We start from the raw sequence: 22006 nt of genomic DNA on the forward strand, positions 1-22006 counted from the left end.
CGGGGTTTCACCATGTTGACCAGGATGGTCTCGATCTCTTGATCTCTTGATCCACCCGCCTCGGCCTCCCAAAGTGCTGGGATTACAGGCTTGAGCCACCGCGCCCGGCCCGTTTCTTCTTTTCTTTGTGATTTCGGAGGTGCAGACCCAGGAAAGAAGAAGTAAAAATCTTAATTTGAGGGTGACTTAATGAGTCTTTAAGGCCACTTGGCCCAAATACACATTCTGCAAGACAGTTCAAGAAAAAAGGCAAAGTAGCCATCTCCCTCAAGGCTATGGGTTCCACAATACTTAGCACAGTTGTCCCCAAGTGTAAACACTTCCCATGGCATGCTTCTTCCCTGTGTCCCAGGTTAGGCACAATGATGCCAAGGAGCTCTGTCATCAACACTCTCATCCTTTAAGAATTTCAGGTCAGATGTGGTGGCTCACACCTGTAATCTTACCAGTTTGGGAGGCCAAGGCAGGAGGCCAAGAAGTTTAAGGCCAGTTTAAGACCAATCTGGGCAACGAAGTGAAACCCCATCTCCATAAAAAATTTTAAAAATTAGCTGAGAGTGGTGTTGCACACCTTTGGCCCCAGCTATTTGGGGGGCTGAGACAGAGGGGTCAAGGCTGCAGCGAGCCATGACCGTACCACTACACTCCTCCAGCCTGGGCCACAGAGTTAAGACCCTATCTCCATAAAAATAAAAATAAGCATTTCAAACAATAACAGTGGTTTAATTCTTCCTTTGGTATCTAGAAAAAATTGGTCTTTCTCTATAAAGTCTACTATGTTCTGGTCTAGTTTCAAAAATATAAACACAATGAAATTAAAACATGAGATATTAAGAATAAAAGATGGTGTGGAGGTCAAAAACCATGAATGAGGTAGTCAATAGCGTGGCTTATATGACCCCTCGCCTGACCTCACACTTCCCAGAGGCACGTTCAGGAAGCCCCTGGCAGCCACTGCCCAAGGCTGCTCCAAGATTACATGTCACCTGGGCCTATGAGTTATTTGAAACAGAAACCTAACCCAACGCCAAGCTGGGCTCTCTTCTGCAATAGAATTTCTGTGCAAGTCAGCCCCAGACCCTGGGAAGGCAGTGTGATGCCTGGGAATGTGGTTTCTCCGAGGAGCAGTGATGTTTGGAGATTAATACTGAAAGCAGTGCTTTGTCAGGATGTCATCAAGAATCTGCTGCAGCTCCTCATCTTCAAACCGCCCCTCTAAGCTTGGGATTAGAGCCTTGGACTCCTTGGCAGTCTCTGGGCATAGGTTGGCCAAACAGGTCAACTCAAACTTACGAAGCTTTTTCTGGAGTAGCAAGCTACGTACGCTGGAAATGGTCTCTCTGTTTTTGAAACGACTGGAATGGGCTGTACAGTTTAATGTTCTTATGACGATTTCTGAGAGTTCCTGTTCATTCTCTGCACTCTCATTCTGTTGCTTTTGATGTTCCAGAGGCATATGAACTTTGGAATTTAGAAGCCTCAGCTGTTTCAAACTCTTTAGGAAAGATGAGCTGTAACGTGTCCTCTACGTCACCAGCCTGTGGATCACTGCTGCCTGCCGCCATCGCTGCATGCCACCACCCACCAAAAAACATCCTTACTTAAAAAAATTTTTCAAATAGACACAGCGTCTCATTCTCTTGCCCAGCCTGCAGTGCAGAGGAACAATCATAGTTCACTGCAGCCTCAAACTTCTGGGCTCAAGCAATTCTCCTGCCTCCTGTCTCAGCCTTTCAAATAGCTAGGACTACAGATACACCACCATACCACCACTCCCAGCTTTTTTTTTTAAGAGATGGGGTCTTAACATGTTGCTAGTCTCAAACTCCTGGCCTCAAGCCATCCTCCTGCCTCAGTTTCCCAAGTAGTTAGGATTACAGGTGTGAGCCACTGTGCTCAGCAAAACATCCTCACTTTGAAAGAAAATATAGACAGGGGAGTATACAGATTCATACAAGACTATTTTTTATACATTTTTTTTTTTTTGAGACAGAGTTTTGCTCTTGTCACCCAGGCAGGAGTGCAGTGGTAAGATCTCAGCTCACTGCAACCTCCATCTCCCAGGTTCAAGCGATTCTCCTGCCTCAGCCTCCTGAGTAGCTGGGATTACAGGCATGCACCACCATGCCTGGCTAATTTTATATTTTCAGTAGAGACTGGGTTTCTCCACGTTGGTCAGGCTGGTCTTGAACTCCCGACCTCAGGTGATCTGCTTGCCTTGGCCTCCCAAAGTGCTGGGATTACAGATGTGATCCACCGTGCCCGGCTCATACAAGATTATTAAAGTGAGTATAAGTGCCCAAAGATGGCTGGGCACAGTGGCTCACGCCTGTAATCTCAGCACTTTGGGAGGCCGAGGCGGATGGATCACCTGAGGTCAGGAGTTTGAGACCAGCCTGGCCAACTTGACAAAACCCCGTCTCTCCTAAACATACAAAAATTAGCTGGGAGTGCTGGCAGGTGCCTGTAATCCCAGATACTCAGGAGACTGAGGCAGGAGAATCACTTGAACCTGGGAGATAGAGGTTGCAGTGAGCCGAGACAGCACCAATGCACTCCAGCCTGGGTAACAGAGTGAGACTCTGTCTTAAAAATAAATAATAATTTAAAAAATAATCTAGACTGTTTTCAATATGGACAATGATGCTTATTTAGAAACGGTGATAAGACCAAGGGTGGCTGTGCTTTTCACTCCCTAAGCAGTCCATTAAGTGACAAATGATGAATCAGGAAATTAAAAAAGGGAAACACAAAAAGCAACCAAACCTAGAAGTCCAGATGAATGTTAGTTATCTTACATCTTCTTCTTCATGTTTTTAAGGGACAGGGATCTTACTGTGTTACCCAGGCTAGAGTGCAGTGGCGATCATGGCTCACTGCAACCTTGAACTCTCATGCTCAAGCGATCTTCTGCCTCAGCCTCTAAGTAGCTGGGACTATAGGTGCGTATCACCACACTTGGTTAATTTTTAAATTTTTAGTAGAGACAAGGTCTGGCTATGTTGCCCAGGGTGGTCTCAAACTCCTGGGCGCATGCAATCCTCCTGCCTTGGCCTCCCAAAATGCTGGGATTACAGATGTAAGCCACTGTGCTCAGCCTTTTCCATCTTCCTATACTTTTAGCAATCAATTGGATTGCCCGGTGCTATCAGCCATCTAGTAGGATCTTTTATTTTTATATATTTTTTTGAGACAGGGTCTTATTCTGTCACCTAGACTGGAGTGCAGTGGCATTATCTTGGCTCATTGCAACCTCTGCCTCCCAGGTTCAAGTGATTCTCCTGCCTTGGCCTCCTGAGTAGCTGGGACTACTGGCACACGCCACCATGCCTGGCTAATTTTTGTGTTTTTAGTGGAGATGGGGTTTCACTATGTTGGCCAGGCTGGTCTTGAACTCTTGGAAGCAAGTGATGCCCCCACCTCTGTCTCCCAAAATACTGGGGTTACAGGTGTGAGCCACCATGCCTGGCCCAGTAGGATCTTATATGGGAAGTTTTTCTCCTCTTCAAGCAGGCTTAGAGAGAGAGGCTTGTTCTGACCCATATCTCACTAAATATTTATGAGAAAAAGTTTCTCACCATATCCTTACACATAATCAGCATTTTTGTCTGCTGCAGTCCCAGTCATTTCCTACCTTTGGCCAGTTTCAACACGCAGCAGCCTTTTGCACTGAATCCACATTGTGTGTACTGGCATGACATCAGCTATCCTATTCCTAGCAGGGTCTGGGAGGAGGAGACTTACAATGGTGCTTTGAGTCACAACAAAGCCCCTTCCTCTCTATTTAGGATTTCTGACATTTTTTCCTTCCACTTAAAATTCTTCTTCCCATTTAAATAAAAAAAATTTTTTTATTAAAACCATAAAGGGAAAGAAGGAGTTGGCAGGACTAAAGGTCTAAAAACTTGAGAGGGAAGAGAGTTAAGAAAAGTTATAAAACTGCTTTGTGGTTACATCTCTTGCCAATTGGTTTCACTGTTAAAGTAGAGCTAAAGCTCATGCACAGAAAAGTATCCCAGCTTTACAAATGGTCAAAAACTCCTAGACTTCAAACATGACCACCAAACATTCAAGAACTTTTCTAATTCTAAGCAGAAAAGCGATTGGCACTCCAAGTTATGAGAAGGGATTGACGGTGTCACACCTAACATAACGGAAGACTACAAGATGCTATTTTTTATCTCAGAAAGAATGCTTCATATTATTATATTACTTTCCAAATATTGGGATTTGGGCCAAATATTTAGCTTTTAAAAATCCAGCTTTCCCATATAGGTGGAATCTAGAGTAAAGGATGGCTTTGCTACCCATCAGGTCTGTTTATTTCATTATAACAACTGTTGTAATGAACCATCCCCATGTACAAAGCCAGATATGTAGGAAAGTATGAGAAAACTGGAAAAATTTACCAGCTCCGCGGCCTCTGGATAGTGTTATAAATCACCAGCATATGTAACTCATTTTCTAGTTAAGTAATTCCCTCTGGGGAGAGGTCTGCAATCCACATGAAGGATCAAATTTCATTAGCAGTTGTAGGAAAACGCAACCCCGTGCATTTGCAAGTCAAAACTCCCGAAAGCTACAGCTAGTCTGGCTATCTCCATTGATTTTTCCTGAGAGAGAATTTTAGCTGATAGAAAACATTTGTTGGAAGGCACAGACAAGGAAGTTGAGAAGAAGAGAAGGGATTCAGCTAGCAGAGACAAGTAAGCCTCAGTCTTAATGTTAAACTCTGGCCTTAACACTCAGTCTGCAGCTGTGTCCAAGCAGAGAGCTATTGGGCAGTAATTCCACCCCCAAAGCTACAAATGATAAAGAGCACAGGAAGACGAATTAAAAGGGCAAGTTTACAAAAACACATAATCCACTCGGTATTAAACTTTCTTCATTTCTAGATACTGATTTGAATCCCAGTGTGAACTTGATTTGGCATTAAATTGGGTCAGAGACTCACAAATCTTAGCATCTACATACATATAAATAATTCATTTGAGACTATTAACTTATCTAACTGGAATCAAAAGACATACTGACCACATATTCCCTTCTACTCAAAATGGCTAGAATAGAAAAACAGCTTTGTTTAGTACCTGACTTGGCCTTCTCAAGTTTCAAACCCGCCCAATTCTTACCTTGGTTTGAGTTGGTTCACCTTTCTCAAACATCATCTTAAGCCTGTTCAGTGGAACGTTGTATTTCTCTATTTTGCCTGAAGCTTCTGTGTTTTCATTGATTTCTGATTTTTCTACTTCATGCCTGGATTCTCCTAGACAATTTTCCATTTTTTTACTTTTTGTTGAGTGGTCTTTAAGATCCTCACTGTCCTTGATACGGGGATATCGATACTGAACGAGGGCTTCAGGAGGTGACCTGAATCTAGACCTGGGTTGGATTTGGTCCTCTTGGTCAGCTTCGGCTCCAGAAGCAGCGTGGCTTGTCACTTCAGCAGGAGGATGGTCCGCTCTGTGCCTAATCTCAGTGCTGCTGTTCCGCAGAGAGTCTGTCTGAGACTCTGCTCCCAGCCCTGGGTTCTCCCACTTCTTCTTTAACACAGTCAGGGTCCCCCTTCGAAAGCTCTGGGAGAGATTTTCAGTGTTCTAGAAGAACAAGAAGTAGGTGCCAGTTAAAACTTGCCTGCTGAAACATTCAAACATGTTGTTCTTTGTAAAATGAAAGTTAAAACTCCAAGCTGCTCCTGGTCCACTGCTGTTTCAGACAGCTGTGAACAGTTATAGCCCTGCCACATGGAGAAAGCATCCACCCGGGAGAGGGGAAGAGAGAAAAAGTCAGGAGCTGAAGCAGGAAGTGATAAAACAGGATGGCCTTATAAGGACAAAATGAGAAGAAGGGCAAGCCCAGCTCTGATGATAGTTAGATGAGAGACAAGAGATTTTTATCCAAAGATTAATGGGGAAAAAAACAAGAAAGAAAAAGCAAAATACAAGTGCTTTAAACACTGTAACTACACATTAGCAAAAGTTCATCATTGCCTGCCATAAAATAACATGATAAATTCTGTGTTTTTTTTCTTTTAAATAAGACCAAGATGCAGAATAGCTGAAACTATATAATACCATTAATTATGGATAGTGGCAACAAGGATTGAAACTATTTGTAGAACCCTAGAGAAGTCACCAGACTTTTCCAAGTATTTGCATAAATATTTAGTTATATCTGACATAATTTACATGCATATAAGCAGTCAAATTTTATTTTAACATAAGAATTTATTTTTTTTTCTATCTGCTCTTCTCTACAAGTTTATCTGTGTATAAATTCTGTTATTGGGGCTGGGCATGGTGGCCGCACCTGTAATCCCAGCACTTTGGGAGGCCAAGGCAGGCAGATCACGAGGTCAGTAGTTCGGGACCAGACTGGCCAACACGGCAAAACCCCATCTCTACTACAAATACAAAAATTAGCTGGGTGTGGCAGTATGTGCCTGTAGTCCCAGCTGTCCCTGCCTCGGGAGGCTGAGGTAGAAGAATCGCTTGAACCTGGGAAGTGGAGGTTGCAGTGAGCAGAGACTGTTGCACTGCATGCCAGCCTGGGCAACAGAGTAAGACTCCATCCCAAAAAAAAAAAAAAAAAATCAGTTATCAGGAAATTCACCGTCTTACAGATCCTTTGTATCTGTATGTGTACATGACATGAATAGATGCTATAATACATGCCATTTTCCCTACTTGACTCCCCACATCTCCCAACCAAGATACCCACTCCTGACAGTTTATATGATATATATGCTCTCATTTTTTTTCTATTTTGTATGCTATATGTAAAATATGCAGACTTCAAAAGCCAGTAACACCACTAATCACTCAGATGAGCAAAGGACACACACTTACATATCTAAGAGAGTTCACGTTCACCTGGGCCAAAAATGGAATTAATTTATACATGTAAGACAGACTGAAAACAACCTGGGAACTGTCACTGTTGTTCCACAACAATAAAGGAAACACGCTTGTTGAAAATTAAATGTCCCGGCTGAGCACGGTGGCTCACACCTGTAATCCAGCACTTTGGGAGGCCAAGGCTGGTGGATCACCTAAGCTCAGGAGTTCAAGACCAGCCTGGCCAACATGGTGAAACCCTGTCTTTACTAAAAATACAAAAATTAGCCAGGTGTGGTGGCATGTGCCTGTAGTCCCAGCTACTCGGAGGCTGAGGCAGGAGAATCACTTGAACCCATGAGGTAGGGGTTGCCGTGAGCTGAGGTCACGCCACTGCACTCCAGCCTAGGTGACAGAGTGAAACTTTGCCTCAAAAAAAAAAAAAAAAAAAAAAAAAAAGAAAAGAAAGAAAAGAAAAAGAAAACTAAATATCCCATACTTTGAAAGGACTGTTCTCCTAAATAAATTGAATAGCACCACCTTCCCAACAAACTGCAAACTCCAATACCTTCTTATTCTCCACTCCTGTAGTCTGTGACTCACCGGTCTTTCAACTAAGAAAGAAAGGACAAATAACCTAGGAATTAAACAGGATTAGCAGCTATTTTGGGAATTAAGTCTCTCACCGTATTACTCTTCTGAATATACTCTGAGAGCCACTTCATCAAGTAGCAACAAGGCTTGAGAAAAATCAGAACTGCTTGAATCTAGTGTTTAAATTTTAGCTTACAAAATGACCCACTGGGGGAAGAATGTATGGATCAGAGATATAAGAAGCTTAAAAAGTTTTCTTGCTGGAAAAGAGAGAATTACAAAACAGCATCAAAGCTGGTTCTACCCTAATGCCCAGCAGCACTCTTGGCTCTGTATGGTCTCGTGCCACACAACGGATGAGTCATCTAGGTCTCTGACTTCACCTGCCCTACTGTGCCCACACAGGAGCCCTGACAATCCAAGTGGCACTCTGCCTTGGTAACCAGACACTATTTTTCTCAGATACATATCATGTGATCAAAGGATACTTTTCAGTGAAGAAAGCAAATTATAAGACAGCATGATCCCATTTTGCTTTATTTTTAATTCTTATTTTTCAGAGACAGGGTCTCGCTTTGTCACTCAGGCTGAACTGCAGTGGAATAATCATAGCTCACTGAAGCTGTTTGACCTCCTGGGCTCAAGTGATCTTCCCACCTCAGCTTTCTGAGTAGCTAGGACTACAGGTGTATGTCAGCATGCCTGGCAAGGTTTTTTCTTTTTTGGGGGGACGGAGTCCTGCTGTCGCCCAGCTGGACTGCAGTGGCACAATCTTGGCTCACTGCAACCTCCTCCACCTCCTGGGTTCAAGTGATTCTCTCTGCCTGAGACTCCCAAGTAGCTGGGACTACAGGTGCACACTGCCACACCCAGCTAATTTTTGCATTTTTAGTAGACATGGGGTTTCACCATGTTGGCCAGGCTGGTCTCGAACTCCTGACCTCAAGTGTTCCGCCCGCCTTGGCCTCCCAAAGTGCTGGGATTACAGGTGTGGGCCACTTTGCCCAGCCCAATTGCTTCTTTAAATTTTCCATTGCTTTATTTTATTTTAAATTTATTATTTTTCTCAATTAAAAAAGTAATTTAATTTCTCCCCAATAAATTACTTAAAATAAATTTTAAGTAATTTATTGGGGAGAAAAACTCACAATCAATATAGGAATGTGTACATGACATGAATAGATGCTATAATACATGCCATTTTCCCTACTTGACTCCCCACATCTCCCAACCAAGATAACCACTCCTGACAGTTTATATGATATATATGCTCTCATTTTTTTCTATTTTGTATGCTATACAGTATGTATTTTTTGCACAAAATCATACTGTAATTACTGTTCTGCACTTTGCTTTAATCACTTAATGTGCTTTTGATATCTTTTCATACCCATACATAAAACCTTTAATTTTTTTTTTTTTTTTTTGAGATGAAGTCTTGCTCTGTCACCCAGGCTGGAGTACAGTAGCATAATCTCAGCTCACTGCAACCTCCACCTCCCAGGTTCAAGCAATTCTCTTGCTTCAGCCTCCCAAGTATCTGGGCTTACAGGAACATACCACTATGCCACCTAATTTTTGTATAAGTAGAGATGTGGTTTCACCATGTTGGCCAGGCTGGTCTTCAAATCCTGACCTGAGGTGATCTACCCGCCTTGGCTTCCCAAAGTATGGGGATTGCAGGTGTGAGCCACCATCCCCAGCCTCTTCTTTAAATACCTATTCATGTCCACTTACCTCAGCTGCTAAATGCATTGAAGACTTCTGCTTTATTTGATCTCAATATAGCATTTGACATTACTGACCACTCTCCCTTGTAAAAATTGCTTCCAACTTTTCTGCAATACCCCTTTTTCTTAGATTTCTTCCCATTTTGAGATGCAAGAATGGTGTGAAAAAAACAATAATGAAAAAAGAGATTTCTTCTCATTTATGTGGGCACTACTCAGTTTTTGTTTTTCGTTCTTGTTGCCCAGGCTGAAGTGCAATGGCACCATCTCAGCTCACTGCAATCTCCGCCTCCCAGGTTCAAGCAATTCTCCTGTCTCAGCCTCCCTAGTAGCTGGGATTACGGGCATGCACCACCACACCTGGCTAATTTTGTATTTTTAGTAGAGACGGGGTTTCTCCATGTTGGTCAGGCTGGTCTTGCACTCCAACCTCAGGTGATCCACCCACCCCGGCCTCCCAAAGTACTGGGATTACAGTTGTAAGCCACCGAGCCCAGCCCTTCTCAGTTTCTTAGTTTTTCTTCTTCTTTTTTTTTTTTTTTTTTTTTTTTAACAGGTTTCTCCTTCTCTTGTTCCTCCCTTATATGGTGGGGTCCCCCAGGGTTTTTGTCTTAGGTCCTCTGCTTTGCTTACTTTACATATTCTCTGTATATAATGTTATCCATCCCAATTTCACCTACCATATAGATTATAGCATCAATAAATACATAGATAGATCTATGCTGTGTGACTATATAGTTATAGAACCTATATCTCTAGTCAGATAGCTCTCCTTTTCTACCGATTCTACTTGGAAGTACTAGAAGCATCCTCTTTGCTTAAGGTTGAAGCTTTCCCTTTCTTCCCTTCACTCCTCAGCCTTTAACCTGTTTCTTGTCTTGAATTCTCTACCTTGGTGAATGTGACAACCATCTTTTTGTCTGTCAAGCAGCCCGGTTCTCTTATGCCTTCATGCTGTGTGTGTGCTGCTTCCTCCATTGAGGATACAAAGCCTCTGCTGCTATCTGTCCCCTCTGCTTTGCTAATTCCTTTTGGTCCTTTAGGGTTGAGTCAGGCACTGCCTCTTCTGGGAAGCCTTCCTTGATGTGGTATAGTCCAGGTCCCTCCTAAATTCTCCCCCAGCCCACTCTGAGTATTTCTTTGATATGGTACTCATCATACCCAAATTGTAATTATATTTTCCAAATTCTAAACTGTCCCTTGGAGGCAGAGAATACATCTTATTCTTCCTGTGTCTTCAGCAGCTGGGTCATAAGAGATGCTCCACAGATGATTGTCTATACTTGTGGGGTTAACTTCTCTCATCCCATTGTTTTGAACCTAGTCCATTTCAGGCCTTTATCCTACCACTCCCAAACAATACAAGATGACCAATGACCTTCATGTTGCCAAATCCGATGGTCAATTATCAGCTTATCTGTGTGTTTGACTCTGACAACTCCCCTTCTAGAAACTCTTTCTTCACTTGGCTTCTGGCACTTGTTTCCTCTGCTGGTTACTCATTATATCTCCAACCTTTAAACACCAAGGTGCCCCTGAGCTAAATCATGAGACCACTTCTCTGTCTATACTCACTTCCTAGCTTATCTCATGCACCTCATAGCTTTAAGTACCACTGATACTTTGACACACATCCATTTTATCTGCAGCAGGGATCTCTTCCAATTCCAGATTTTTATATAGTATCCAAGTTCCTACTGATATTTCCATTTGGATGTCTTAATAAAACATGTCACAGTTTACATGTGCAAAACTGATCTTCTACTATTTCTCCCTATCCGAATCTGCTTTTACTGTAGTCTTCCCCATCTCAATCAATGGTTTTTGTTTTGTTTTGTTTTTTGAGATGGTAGGCCAGGCGTGGTGGCTCACCCCTGTAATCCAAGCACTTTGAAGGCCAAGGCGGGTGGATCACCTGAGTTCGGGAGTTCAAGACCAGCCTGACCAACATGGTGAAACCCCGTCTTTATAAAAAAAGAGATAGAGTCTCGCTCTGTCGCCAGGCTGGAGTACAGTGGTGCAATCCTGGCTCACTGTAACCTCTGCCTCCCGGGTTCAAGCGATTCTTTTGCCTCAGCCTTTCCAGTAGCTGGGACTACAGGTGTGTGCCACCACACCCAGCTAATTTTTGTAGTTTTAGTAGAGATGGGGTTTCACCATACTAGCTAGGATGGTCTTGATCTCTTGACCTTGTGATCCACCTGCCTCGGCTTCCCAAAGTGCTGGGATTACAGGCATGAGCCACCACACCTGGCCTCAATTAATGGTATTTTAATTTAATTGTGTTTGGGCCAAAAATATTGCTGCTTTTTTTTTTTTTTTTTAATAGAGATGGGGTCTGCTATATTGCCCAGGCTGATCTTGAGCTCCTGATGTCGAGTGATTCTTCTGCCTTGACCTCCCAAAGTTCTGGGATTACAGGCACAAGCCATTGGCACAGCCACTGCCACCATTATTGATTCTTCTTTCTCTCTACCCTCAACACACATCCTGACCACATCTCAATACCTACACTGCTACTACTCTAGTCCAAATCATATTATACCTGGCCTAAATCGTTATAATTGTCTCTTAATTATGCTTCTGCCATTATTTCTCTATATTCTCTTCCTTCTATTTTTTTACATTTAAAAAAATAGGGTCCTGCCAGGTTGCCCAGGTTAGTCTTGAACTCATGGTCTCAAGTGGTGCTCCCACCTTGGCCAACTAAAGCGCTGTGATTACAGCCTTCTCTTCCTTTTTTTTAAAAAAATGTAAGTCAGGCCGGGCGCAGTGGCTCACGCCTGTAATCCCAGCACATTGGGAGGCCGAGGTGGGCAAATCTTAAGGTCAAGAGATCAAGAGCATCCTGGCCAACATGATGAAACCCCGTCTCTACTAAAAATACAAAAATTAGCTAGGCATTGTGGCATGTGCCTCTGGTCCCAGCTACTCAGGAAGCTGAGGCGGAAGAATCGCTTGAACCCAGGAGGTGGAGGTTGCAGTGAGCCGAGATTGTGCCACTGCACTCTCACCTGGCAACAGAGCAAGACTCTGTCTCAAAAAAAAAAAAAAAAAAAAAAATTTAAGTCAGATCACATCACTCCTTTGCATATAAACCCTCTCCAAAGGCCTCCTTGCATTCCGAATTAAAGCCCAGATCTTTACAATGACGCCAAGTGACCTTTCTCTTGTATTCCTCAAATACACCAAGACTGTTCTTGCCTGATGACATTCACACATGCAGTTCCTCTGCCTAATTCTTTCTTCTCCATGGCTCAAGTCCTCAAATCTCTGCTCAAACATCTCATCACAGGCCTTCCTTGACCACCCTAGGCTCTGTCCTCCTTACCTGCCTCATGCTGTTCCACAGCACTAATCACTAGTGACACAATTTCTTTAAAAAAAAAAAATTTTTTTTTTGAGATGGAGTCTCACTTTGTCGCCCAGACTGGAGTGCAGTGGTGCAATCACTGCAACTTGCCTCTCGGGTTTCAAGTGATTCCCCTGCCTCAGCCTCCAGAGTAGCTGGGATTACAGGCATGCACCGTACTCAGCTAATTTTTGTAGTTTTAGTAGAAATGGGGTTTCACCATGTTGGCCAGGCTAGTCTCCAACTCCTGACCTCAGGTGATCCATCCCCTCGGCCTCCCCAAATGCTGGGCTTACAGGTATGAGCCACCGCGCCCGGCCATACTAATGCAATTTCTTTGTTGTCTGTCTTTTGCACTAGAATGTAAATTCCACGAGGGCTGAGAGGTAATCTGTATTCTTAGAGCCTAAAACAGTGCTTGGCATGTAGTAGGTGCTCAGTGAAAACTTGTTAAATGGATGAGAGTGAAAGGAAAGAAGGAAGGAAGAAACAAGTGGGGGAAAAAACAGGCAGAAGCAAGAGGAAAGGAACAAAAGGAACCAGCAGTTGAGTAAAGTAATGGTAGTTTTTTCTTACAATGAACGAGAGGAGATTCATTTTTTAATCACAGGAAAATTAAGCTAATGACCTGGTCAGTATGAGCAAATTTACAGGGACAAGTTATGTACTAATTTAAACAGGTTAGGTACTGAAAACTGCCAGGAAGATGTTTTTGTAATGCCATCCAAATTAAGGAATTATTGCCCAACATATGAGTTTCTTTCCTCACAAGATTAAATCAAGTAAAATTTCAAAAGACATATATTCTTTAGCCCAGCTGAAAGTTAGCAAGAGTTTATTCTGGAGGTTTTTGTCTTCAACAGATCTGCAGCTAGGAAACTTGCTAACTAGATTGGGCCAAGAAGTTTGCTTTAAACGAAAAACCTAGAAGATGACAACAGCTGCACAGCTACTACCATTTAAATGCACAGATGTAGAAGTTCTGATTGTGTGATCTGGGGGAAGACTGCCTAGGAAACTCTGTGTTCTCATTTGAGTAGAAGCCATTTTACTAACCTCAGGCAAAGCACTTGGCCTCTTGTCCAACACAGGAAAGAAAAAGTGGTTCAAAAGGAGAACTACAGTGAAAAAATAAGATTCCCTACACTAAGCCAAGTTGTCCTGAGCAAATGGCTCACAGATCACACCAGCTGGCACAAATGTCCACTCAGCTGACACAGAACCCAAGCCCCATAGAGGCTGCGGGTGGCTTGGCCACACTGCTCTGCTCAAGAAGTGCCACGTGCCCTGGAAGTTCTGAATACTTACACTTCTCTTCTTCTCCATGTTTGTTTCTTCGGCTGCTTTCTGGTACCTTCAGAGAAGGGGGGAGGGAAGAATGTCTCAAATTAAACTTATATTTTTACAATTTCAATTATTTTTTTTGAGGCAAGAGTCTTGCTCTGTCACCAGACTCGAGTGCAGTGGCGTAATCTCGGCTCACTGCAACCTCTGCCTCCCGGGTTCAAGCAATTCTTCTGCCTCAGCCTCCCCAATAGCTGGGACTACAGGCACGTGCCACCATGCCCGACTAATTTTTTGTATTTTTAGTAGAGACAGGGTTTCACCATGTTGGCCAGGATGGTCTTGATCTCTTGATCTTGTGATCTGCCCACCTTGGCCTCCCTGTCACCCAGGCTGCAGTGCGGTGGTGCGATCTCAGCTCACTACAACTTCTACCTCCTGGGTTCAAGTGATTCTCCTGCCTCAGCCTCCATGGTAGCTGGGATTACAGGCACCCACCACTATGCCCAGCTAATTTTTGTGTTTTTAGTAGAGACAGGGTTTTACCATGTTGGCCAGGCTGGTCATTACAGGTGTGAGCCACCACCCAGCCTTTTTTTTTTTCTTTTGAGATAGGGTCTCACTCTGTTGCTTAGACTAGAATACAGTGGTACAACCATGGTTCAACATGGTTCCTACAGCCTTGATCTCCCGGGTTCAAGCGAACCTCCTGACTCAGCCTTCTGAGTGGCTGGGACTATAAGTGCACATCACCATCACACCTGACTTATTTTTTTTTATTTTTATAGAGACGGTGTCTTGCCATGTTGCTTAGGTTAGGTCTCAAACTCCTGAGCTCAACTGATCTTCATGCCTCAGCCTCCTAAAGTGATGAGATTACAGGTGTGAGCCACCATCCCTGGTCAGTTTCTTTTTCTTTTGAGATGGGTTTCTCTCTGTCACCCAGGCTGAAGCTCAGTAGTGTGATCTTGGCGGCACTGCAACCTCCACCTCCAGGGTTCAAATGATTCCACCTCAGCCTCCTGAGTAGCTGGGACCACATGTGCGTATCACCATGCCTAATTTTTTGTATTTTTCGTAGAGATAGGGTTTCACCATGTTGCCCAGGCCAGTCTCAAACTCCTGAGCTTAAGTGATCTGGGCCACTTCACCCGGCCCGGAACTGTTTTTTTTTTTCAAAGATTGAAAGTGGCTGGGGGGCTGGGCCTGGTGGCTCACACCTGCAATCCCATCACTTTGAGAGGACGAGGAGGGCGGACCACCTGAGATCAGGAGTTCAAGACCAGCCTGGCCAGCATGGTGAAACCCCATCTCTACTAAAAATACAAAAATCAGTCAGGCATGGTGGTGCACACCTATAATCCCAGCTACTAGGGAGGCTGAGGCATGAGAATCACTTGAACCTGGGAGGCAGAGGTTGCAGTGAGCCAAGATCGTGCCACTACACTCTAGCCCAGGTAACAGAGCAAGACCCTGTCTCATAACAAACAAACACCATAGATCATTTCAATAAATGCTGAAAAGGCATCCAATAAATCTCAACATCCTTCATGACAAAATCTCNAAAAAAAAAAAAAGAGAACCAGTTCTGCATACCTATTTCTGCCAGCAGTTGCCTTTAATCAACTCTATCAGCAGGAGCTGTAAATCAGAGCAGACCTCACTTCCTGCGGCTGTTCCAGTCATCAGCTCTGATACAACAGCAAGATCCCCACGGTTAAGGTCAAATGCTGAAACAACTGGATAGAGCAGAAAGTCTGAGCTTGAAGCCCCAGTTTTGCTGCTTATTAACTGTGATCTCTGGCAAGTGTCTTAACCTCTCTAAGCCTCAGTTTTCTTATGTAGAAAGTGGTTACAATCTACTTTCAGGATTGCTGGGAAGATTAAATGTAATCACATGTGTAAAAACACTTTGAAATTAGTTAAGTCTACATAGCAATGCATTAATTCCAACATATACATTTCCCCTCCGCGTTTATGCCTCTGAAATCTTACAATTGTTCTCAGCCAAATAGTTGAGAGGTAGTCACACTCCCTGTACATGTTGAATTTAGTATAAGTTATTGATATTGTCATTTTAACTCAATTAAATGTATTTGATGGTACTACATGGTTTGGTTTGGTTTGGATTGAGACTGAGTTTCACTCTTGTTGCCCAGGCTGGAGTACAATGGCACGATCTCGGCTCACTGCAGTCTTGGCCTCCCAGGTTCAAGCATTCTCCTACCTCAGCCTCCCAAGTAGCTGGGATTACAGGTATGTGCCACCATGCCTGGTGAATTTTTGTATTTTTACTAAAGATAGAGTTTCAGCGTGTTGGTCAGGCTGGTCTAAAACTCCTGACCTCATGTGATCCATCCACCTTAGCCTCCCAAAGTGCTGGGATTACAGGCTTAAGCCACTGCACCTGGCTATTACTATATGTTTCAAATGCCACTTTAAAAATGTCTTTAAAAGATTACACTATATTTGGCATTTAAGGAAAACTTATTTTACATATGCACAAGAGCAATATATGAGAAAAGTTTGTGAGAAGCACAGGTCAGTTTAATCAGCATTTTTTCTTAGAGATGCAAAAATAGTGGCACAGCCTATAGTTGATGACACCTTAGATTTCATAAATAATATATAAATTTAAAATTATTTATTACTTTTATCATTTTATCATTTTTATTACTTGGATCAGAAGATCTCTGAGAAAAAATTAAAGTCCTTTTCAAGGATGATCAGGTTTTCTCCATTTGATGACTAAGTGGTCTGGAGATCTGTGCAGGTCCAAGCTGCACAAATCTCCAGACCACCCAGAACAACCTTTTTTTTTTTTTTGAGACAGTCTTGCTTTGTTGCCCACGCTGGAGTGCAGTGGAGTGATCTCAGCTCACTGCAACCTCCGCTTCCTGGGTTCAAGCGATTCTCATTCCTCGGCCTCTGGAGTAGCTGGAGTTACAAGCACGCCCCACCATGCCTGGCTAATTTTTGTATTTTTAGTAGAGACAGGGTTTCACCATGTTGACCAGGCTAGTCTCGATCTCCTGACCTTAAGACATATGCCTGCCTTGGCCTCTCAAAGTGCTGGGATTACAGGCATGAGCCACCATGCCTGGCCCCAGAACGACCTTAACCTGGCTTCCTCCAGGCCTCTGAGTCATGCATTGGAATCAGCACTATTATGTGGAGAATCACCATGATGTGCCTCTAATTGGGCCTGCATTAGCAGAACCCAGTTAGCCCCACCCCTAGAAAAGGGCACTGTTCAAAGAGCACTGCCCTCTGCCTAAAGGTAGAATTTTCAGAATTCACAAGGCATTTGGAGTAGGAGGTAAGAGAAGAAGAAACAAAGCAGCCTCAGGCCTGGTGCACTGGCTCATGCCTGTAATCCCAGCACTTTGGGAGGCAGAGGTGGGCTGATCATTTGAACCCAGGAGTTTGAGACCAGACTGGACAACAATGGTAAAATCCTGTCTCTATAAAAAATACAAAAATTAGCCAGGTGTGGTGCATGCCTGTAGTCCCAGCTAGAGGGAAGTCTGAGATAGGAGCATTCCTTGAGCCTGGGAGGTTGCGGCTGCAGTGAGCTATGATCACGTCGCTGTACTCTGGCCTGAGCTACAGGGTGACACCTTGTCTTTAAAAGACAAAAAAGCAGCCTTGACCTCCAGGACTCAAGCTATCTTCCCACCTTGGCTGGGACTTAAGACGTGCTAATTAAAAAAAATTTTTTTTAGTAGATATAGGATCTTATGTTGCCAAGCAGGTCTCAAACTTCTGAGCTCAAGTGATCCTCCTGTATCAGCCTCTCAAAGTGTTGAGATTACAGGCATAAGCCACCATGCCTGGCCAAAAGAGTATTACATAAAATGTCCTCCAATCCTATCATTGTTTTGTTTTTTTTTTTTGAGAAGGAGTTGCAGAAAAAATGACCTGTAGGCTGAGACGTTGAGTTTGACCAGATGAAATTAGCCAGACAAAAAGAAGGGAGGAAAGCATTCCAGGAACAGAAAAACACCATGTGCAAAGGCTTTAAGGCAAGAAGGTATCTCCTGTGTACAGAGCATACAAAGAACTCCAGTGTTGCAGAAGCTTGAGAGGGGAAAGGGCAGGAGATGAGGTTGGGAGGCAGGAGTGGGCCATGCAGGTCATGTTGAGGACTTTGAATTTAATGCTAGGATGGTCATTGATTCAATTCATGTTTTTAAAAGAGTGCTCTGGAGTGTGGAGCATGGACTGGAGGGGGCCAAGAATGGAGGTGGCGTTAATGGCAGATAATGCTGGCTGGGCTGCAGAGAGAATGGCGCTGGAGAGAAAGAAAAGTGAATAGATTTGAGATATATTTCAAGGAAGAATCAGTAGGTTGGTAATGAGACAGGGAAGAGAGAATGATTCCTAGGCTTCTGGCAGCTGAGTCAATGGAAGCAATGCTTCCTGGAATGGGGAATTGTGAAGGAGGAACAAATTTGGGAATGGGGAAGACCAAGAGTTCAGTGTTAGTCATGTTAACTAAAACATCCATTTGGTAGTAGCAGTGATTAGATGCATGTGTCCAGAGTTCAGAAGAAAGCTCTGGACTAGTTGTACACATTTAGGACTTATCTGCCCATGGATGGTATTAAAGCCACAGGAGTAGATGACATCTGCAAAAAGTGTGTAGTGTGAGACGATGCCCGGAACTCAGTCCCGGAGACTAACATTTCAGCAGTCAGAACAGATGATAAGAGAGACTGACAAGGAAGAGACAGAGAGGGAGGAGGAAAATGAGGAGACTGTCAGAGAAGCCAAGAGAAGCAAAAATGTGGGAAGGAAAAAGCGGTGAGGGTTCATGTAAGATAAAGGCCAAGAAACATCCCCTTGATTTGGCAACATAGAAGTGTTCGCTAATCTTGGCAATCCTGTTTCATAATTAATTCACCCCTATTCCTTTAATGGGCATTTGGATTGTTTCCAGTTTTTCTTTTTTTCTTTTCTGAGACAGAGTCTAACTCTGTTGCCCAGGTTGGAGTGCAGTGGCGTGATCTCGGCTCACTGCAACCTCCGCCTCCTAGGTTCAAGTGATTCTCCTGCCTCAGCCTCCTGAGTAGCTGAGATTACAGGCACACTCTACCACCCCCAGCTAATTTTCGTATTTTTACGTAAAGGCGGCATTTCACTGTGTTGGTCAGGCTGGTCTCGCACCTGACCTCATGATCCGCCCGACTTGGCCTCCCAAAGTGTTGGGATTACCAGTGTGAGCCACCGCACCCAGCTCCAGTTTTTCACCATTGCAAATAACGCTTTGGTGAATGTCCTTGTACATATGTTTTTCTCACTTGTGCTAATATATCTGTCTAAGAAATTTCCTAAAAGTGAGAATTCAGGGACACAGTGGATTGTAGCTATTATAAAAAGGAACTTAGAACTGGCCTTGAACTTGCATTTCCACACCCCTTGGATAATCATCTACAGTATATTACAGCAGTACTATAATATATAAAAACTAGAACCAATTGGCAGACAGGTTTATACTGTGGTTAGTTGAGTAAATAAGCTCAGAGGTTCCCTTCCCTTTAGTGTCTAACAGAAACATAGATTAAAAAAAAAAAACCATCAAGATAGTTCTCATCTTTGGCCCTGTCCTTTTAGCATGGAGGCATCTGTAAGAACAGATGTGTACACCAAAGGCTGTCTTCAATCCTGTTCTCAAACCCCTACTCAAATATCCCCACCTTTTATTTGTAATGAAGTTTCTTCTAAATAGCAGATAACAGAGAGAAAGGCTCTATACCACCACTTTCTTCCAAGTTAGAGCCTTGGTACTTTTACATTTTGTACTATTAGATTGCTACAAGGCTGAGGCTCAATATTTCTGAATTCAGTGTGCAGGCCTCAGACTTTTCTCAGAGGCCAGAGAAAAATGCAACTAGCATTCTTTTGACACAAAATGTGAAGGACACAAAATGGGGGCACCATTTTGAAGATCCAAATTTCAGAAAATAAAACACTTGCAATAAAATTTCCATAATTAAAATCTTGTCCCTCTTTCCTTCCCAGATTTTTAAAAAATAATTTCTGTGGTCCAGTCTCCTTTTCTTCACATAAGGAATTTAATCTTGCAACTGCTCATTAATGCTCAGCTGTGAGGCAGGCAGCTGATGGAGGACGCTAAAATTATCTGGGGAGTAATAACAGTGTCTCAAATTTTTCTGAGGCCAGAAAACAGAGTTCCTGAGCCATGACACTTGCTTGCATGACCTCAAATAGAGCAAAGGGAATGCTGAGCCAAAATGGGAAAATGGAAACTCCCAAGGCTGAGGCAATGTATTTTCTTCTGGAACAATTTCACCACTAAAATGTTACAGAGAAGAGAAAGAAAAGGAAGTTAACTAGGCCGACTTGAAGGTCAATTTTTTTCTTAATGAAGGAAGTATAGTCATAGAAAACTAAATATGAACGCTTTCTTTTGTTTTTTGAATATAGGTTCTCACTCTGTCACCCAGGCTGGAGGGCAGTGGCATAATCATAGTTCACTGCAGTCTTGAGCTTCTGGGCTCAAGTGATCCTCTCTACCTGGCCTCTTCTTCTTTCCCAGAACTAGGAATGGGTAAAGTTATAACAAAAATAGGAGAAGCTGTGATAACAGAGGCACTCTGGTAGGGGGCTAGGTTAGGGATCTTCGTGCTGAGTTCATCAATTCTACCATTTTGGTGTGTGACCTTCGATCATAATTGCTAGACCTCAAGTTCCTAATCTGTCACAGGAGTGGGGCAAATGCTAGCCAGATCTGTGGTTTGAAGCTCTGCTAGCTGCAGATCCCTCTCTTCAAATGCTGTCTTATGTAGAACCTAACCTTTAAAAGAGACCAAAGCAGGACTGCTGGAATGGAAAATCTAAAGGGCTGGGCCTGGGATCTGGGCCTGGCTTAGCCCTTAGGGTGTTCCAGTTGTTGGAGAACTGGCCCCTGAGATTCCTCTGAAGACCGAAATTAAGATAGTTTACAAACTACCAGGCTAGATTCTCTTTAATTCCAAAAATGTATGAGTCAAACAAATTCCACCCAGAGAGTCAACTGTTATCAAATGAAGGATCATATTATGCTGAAGTCAATGGTGAGTGAAATCAAAGCTAGCTAGTCAAATGGACCTATTGATAGGAACTTCTTACCTTAAATGTAAAGATTGTATAGAGGCTTAATCAGAGAAATAACTCTGCAGCTATAAAGGAGCATGAGACACAAGCTCTCATGCTAGAAAAAGTACTCGTCTACACATATAAACACAAAATGGACTGTTAACAATTAGAAAGGAAAGCTGACTTATCTACAAACATCAGCTAGATTAAGCTTCCTCCAAACACCTCTTTCATATTAATCTTAGATCAGAAACCTCCTAAGTTTTCCTACTGTTTTTAGCTGGGCTTGAATAGGACTTACTATTTTCAAACCCCATAATATAAAGCCACTCAGTGTTGGAAAAAGAAATTAGTATATGCTTTGTGGAATAGTCCTGCAGTCTATACCACCCTGAATGCACCTGATCTCATTTGATCTCGGAAAATAGTCCTGTAGTCTTCTTTGAGAAGCTACAGTGAGTCAACCTTAAAAACCTTAAGTAATATTAGCAATATGTTTCCACTGAGTATAAAACCTAGAACAGAAATCCAGGCTGATTCCCTGGTTTTCACTCCCTTCAGTACACACCACCACCTGTCCTACTTCGATGCCTTTACCTCCTGTTGCTCCCCTTCCTCTGGAATGTCTCCAGCATTCTCCCAGCCTACCAAATAACTCTATTCATCTTTCCAAACCAGTTCCATATGTTAAGCACATCAGAAGAAAAATATTTGACAGGAACAAACTCAAACATTAACTTGAGTGGGTTACTTCCTTTGCCTCAGTTTTCTCAACTATAAAAGAGGAGTAAAGCCCCTTCCTCATATAGTTTTTGTTAGGATTTGAAATAGTATACATTTCTTTTTCTTTTTTTTCTTTCTTTTTTTTTTCTGAGATGAAGTCTCACTCTGTCCCCCAGGCTGGAGCACAGTGATGCGATCTCGGCTCACCACAACCTCCACTTCCCAGGTTCCAGCAATTCTCCCATCTCAGCCTCCTGAGTAGCTGGAATTATAAGCATGCGCAGCCACCACTCAGCTAATTTTTTTTGTATTTTCAGTAGATACCGGATTTCACCATGCTGGTCAGGCTGAACTCCTGACCTCAAATGATCCACCTACCTCCGCCT

At 43.1% G+C, this 22006-nt stretch overlaps 1 protein-coding gene and 1 pseudogene across 4 annotated transcripts in view; both read right to left on the minus strand.

Moving 5' to 3' along the window:
- The window catches only part of LIMA1 (LIM domain and actin binding 1), a 106862-nt gene that overhangs the window by 41953 nt on the left and 42903 nt on the right, over positions 1 to 22006 (minus strand). For 2 of the 4 annotated variants that reach the window (XM_017545818.1, XM_017545817.1), the window contains exons 3-4: positions 13821 to 13866; positions 5133 to 5597 (exon numbers count right to left, since the gene is read on the minus strand). In XM_017545818.1, coding sequence (XP_017401307.1) covers positions 5133 to 5597; positions 13821 to 13866 — 511 coding nt within the window. Of the gene's footprint in view, positions 1 to 5132; positions 5598 to 7404; positions 7456 to 13820; positions 13867 to 22006 lie in introns of those variants that run through there. The other 2 variants (XM_037744703.1, XM_037744702.1) reach the window with 2 other exon arrangements.
- On the minus strand, positions 672 to 1565 carry LOC108316084 (annotated as a pseudogene).

This window comes from Cebus imitator, unplaced genomic scaffold (assembly GCF_001604975.1).
Source record: "Cebus imitator isolate Cc_AM_T3 unplaced genomic scaffold, Cebus_imitator-1.0 Scaffold181, whole genome shotgun sequence".
NCBI classification, from domain to species: Eukaryota; Metazoa; Chordata; class Mammalia; order Primates; family Cebidae; genus Cebus; species Cebus imitator.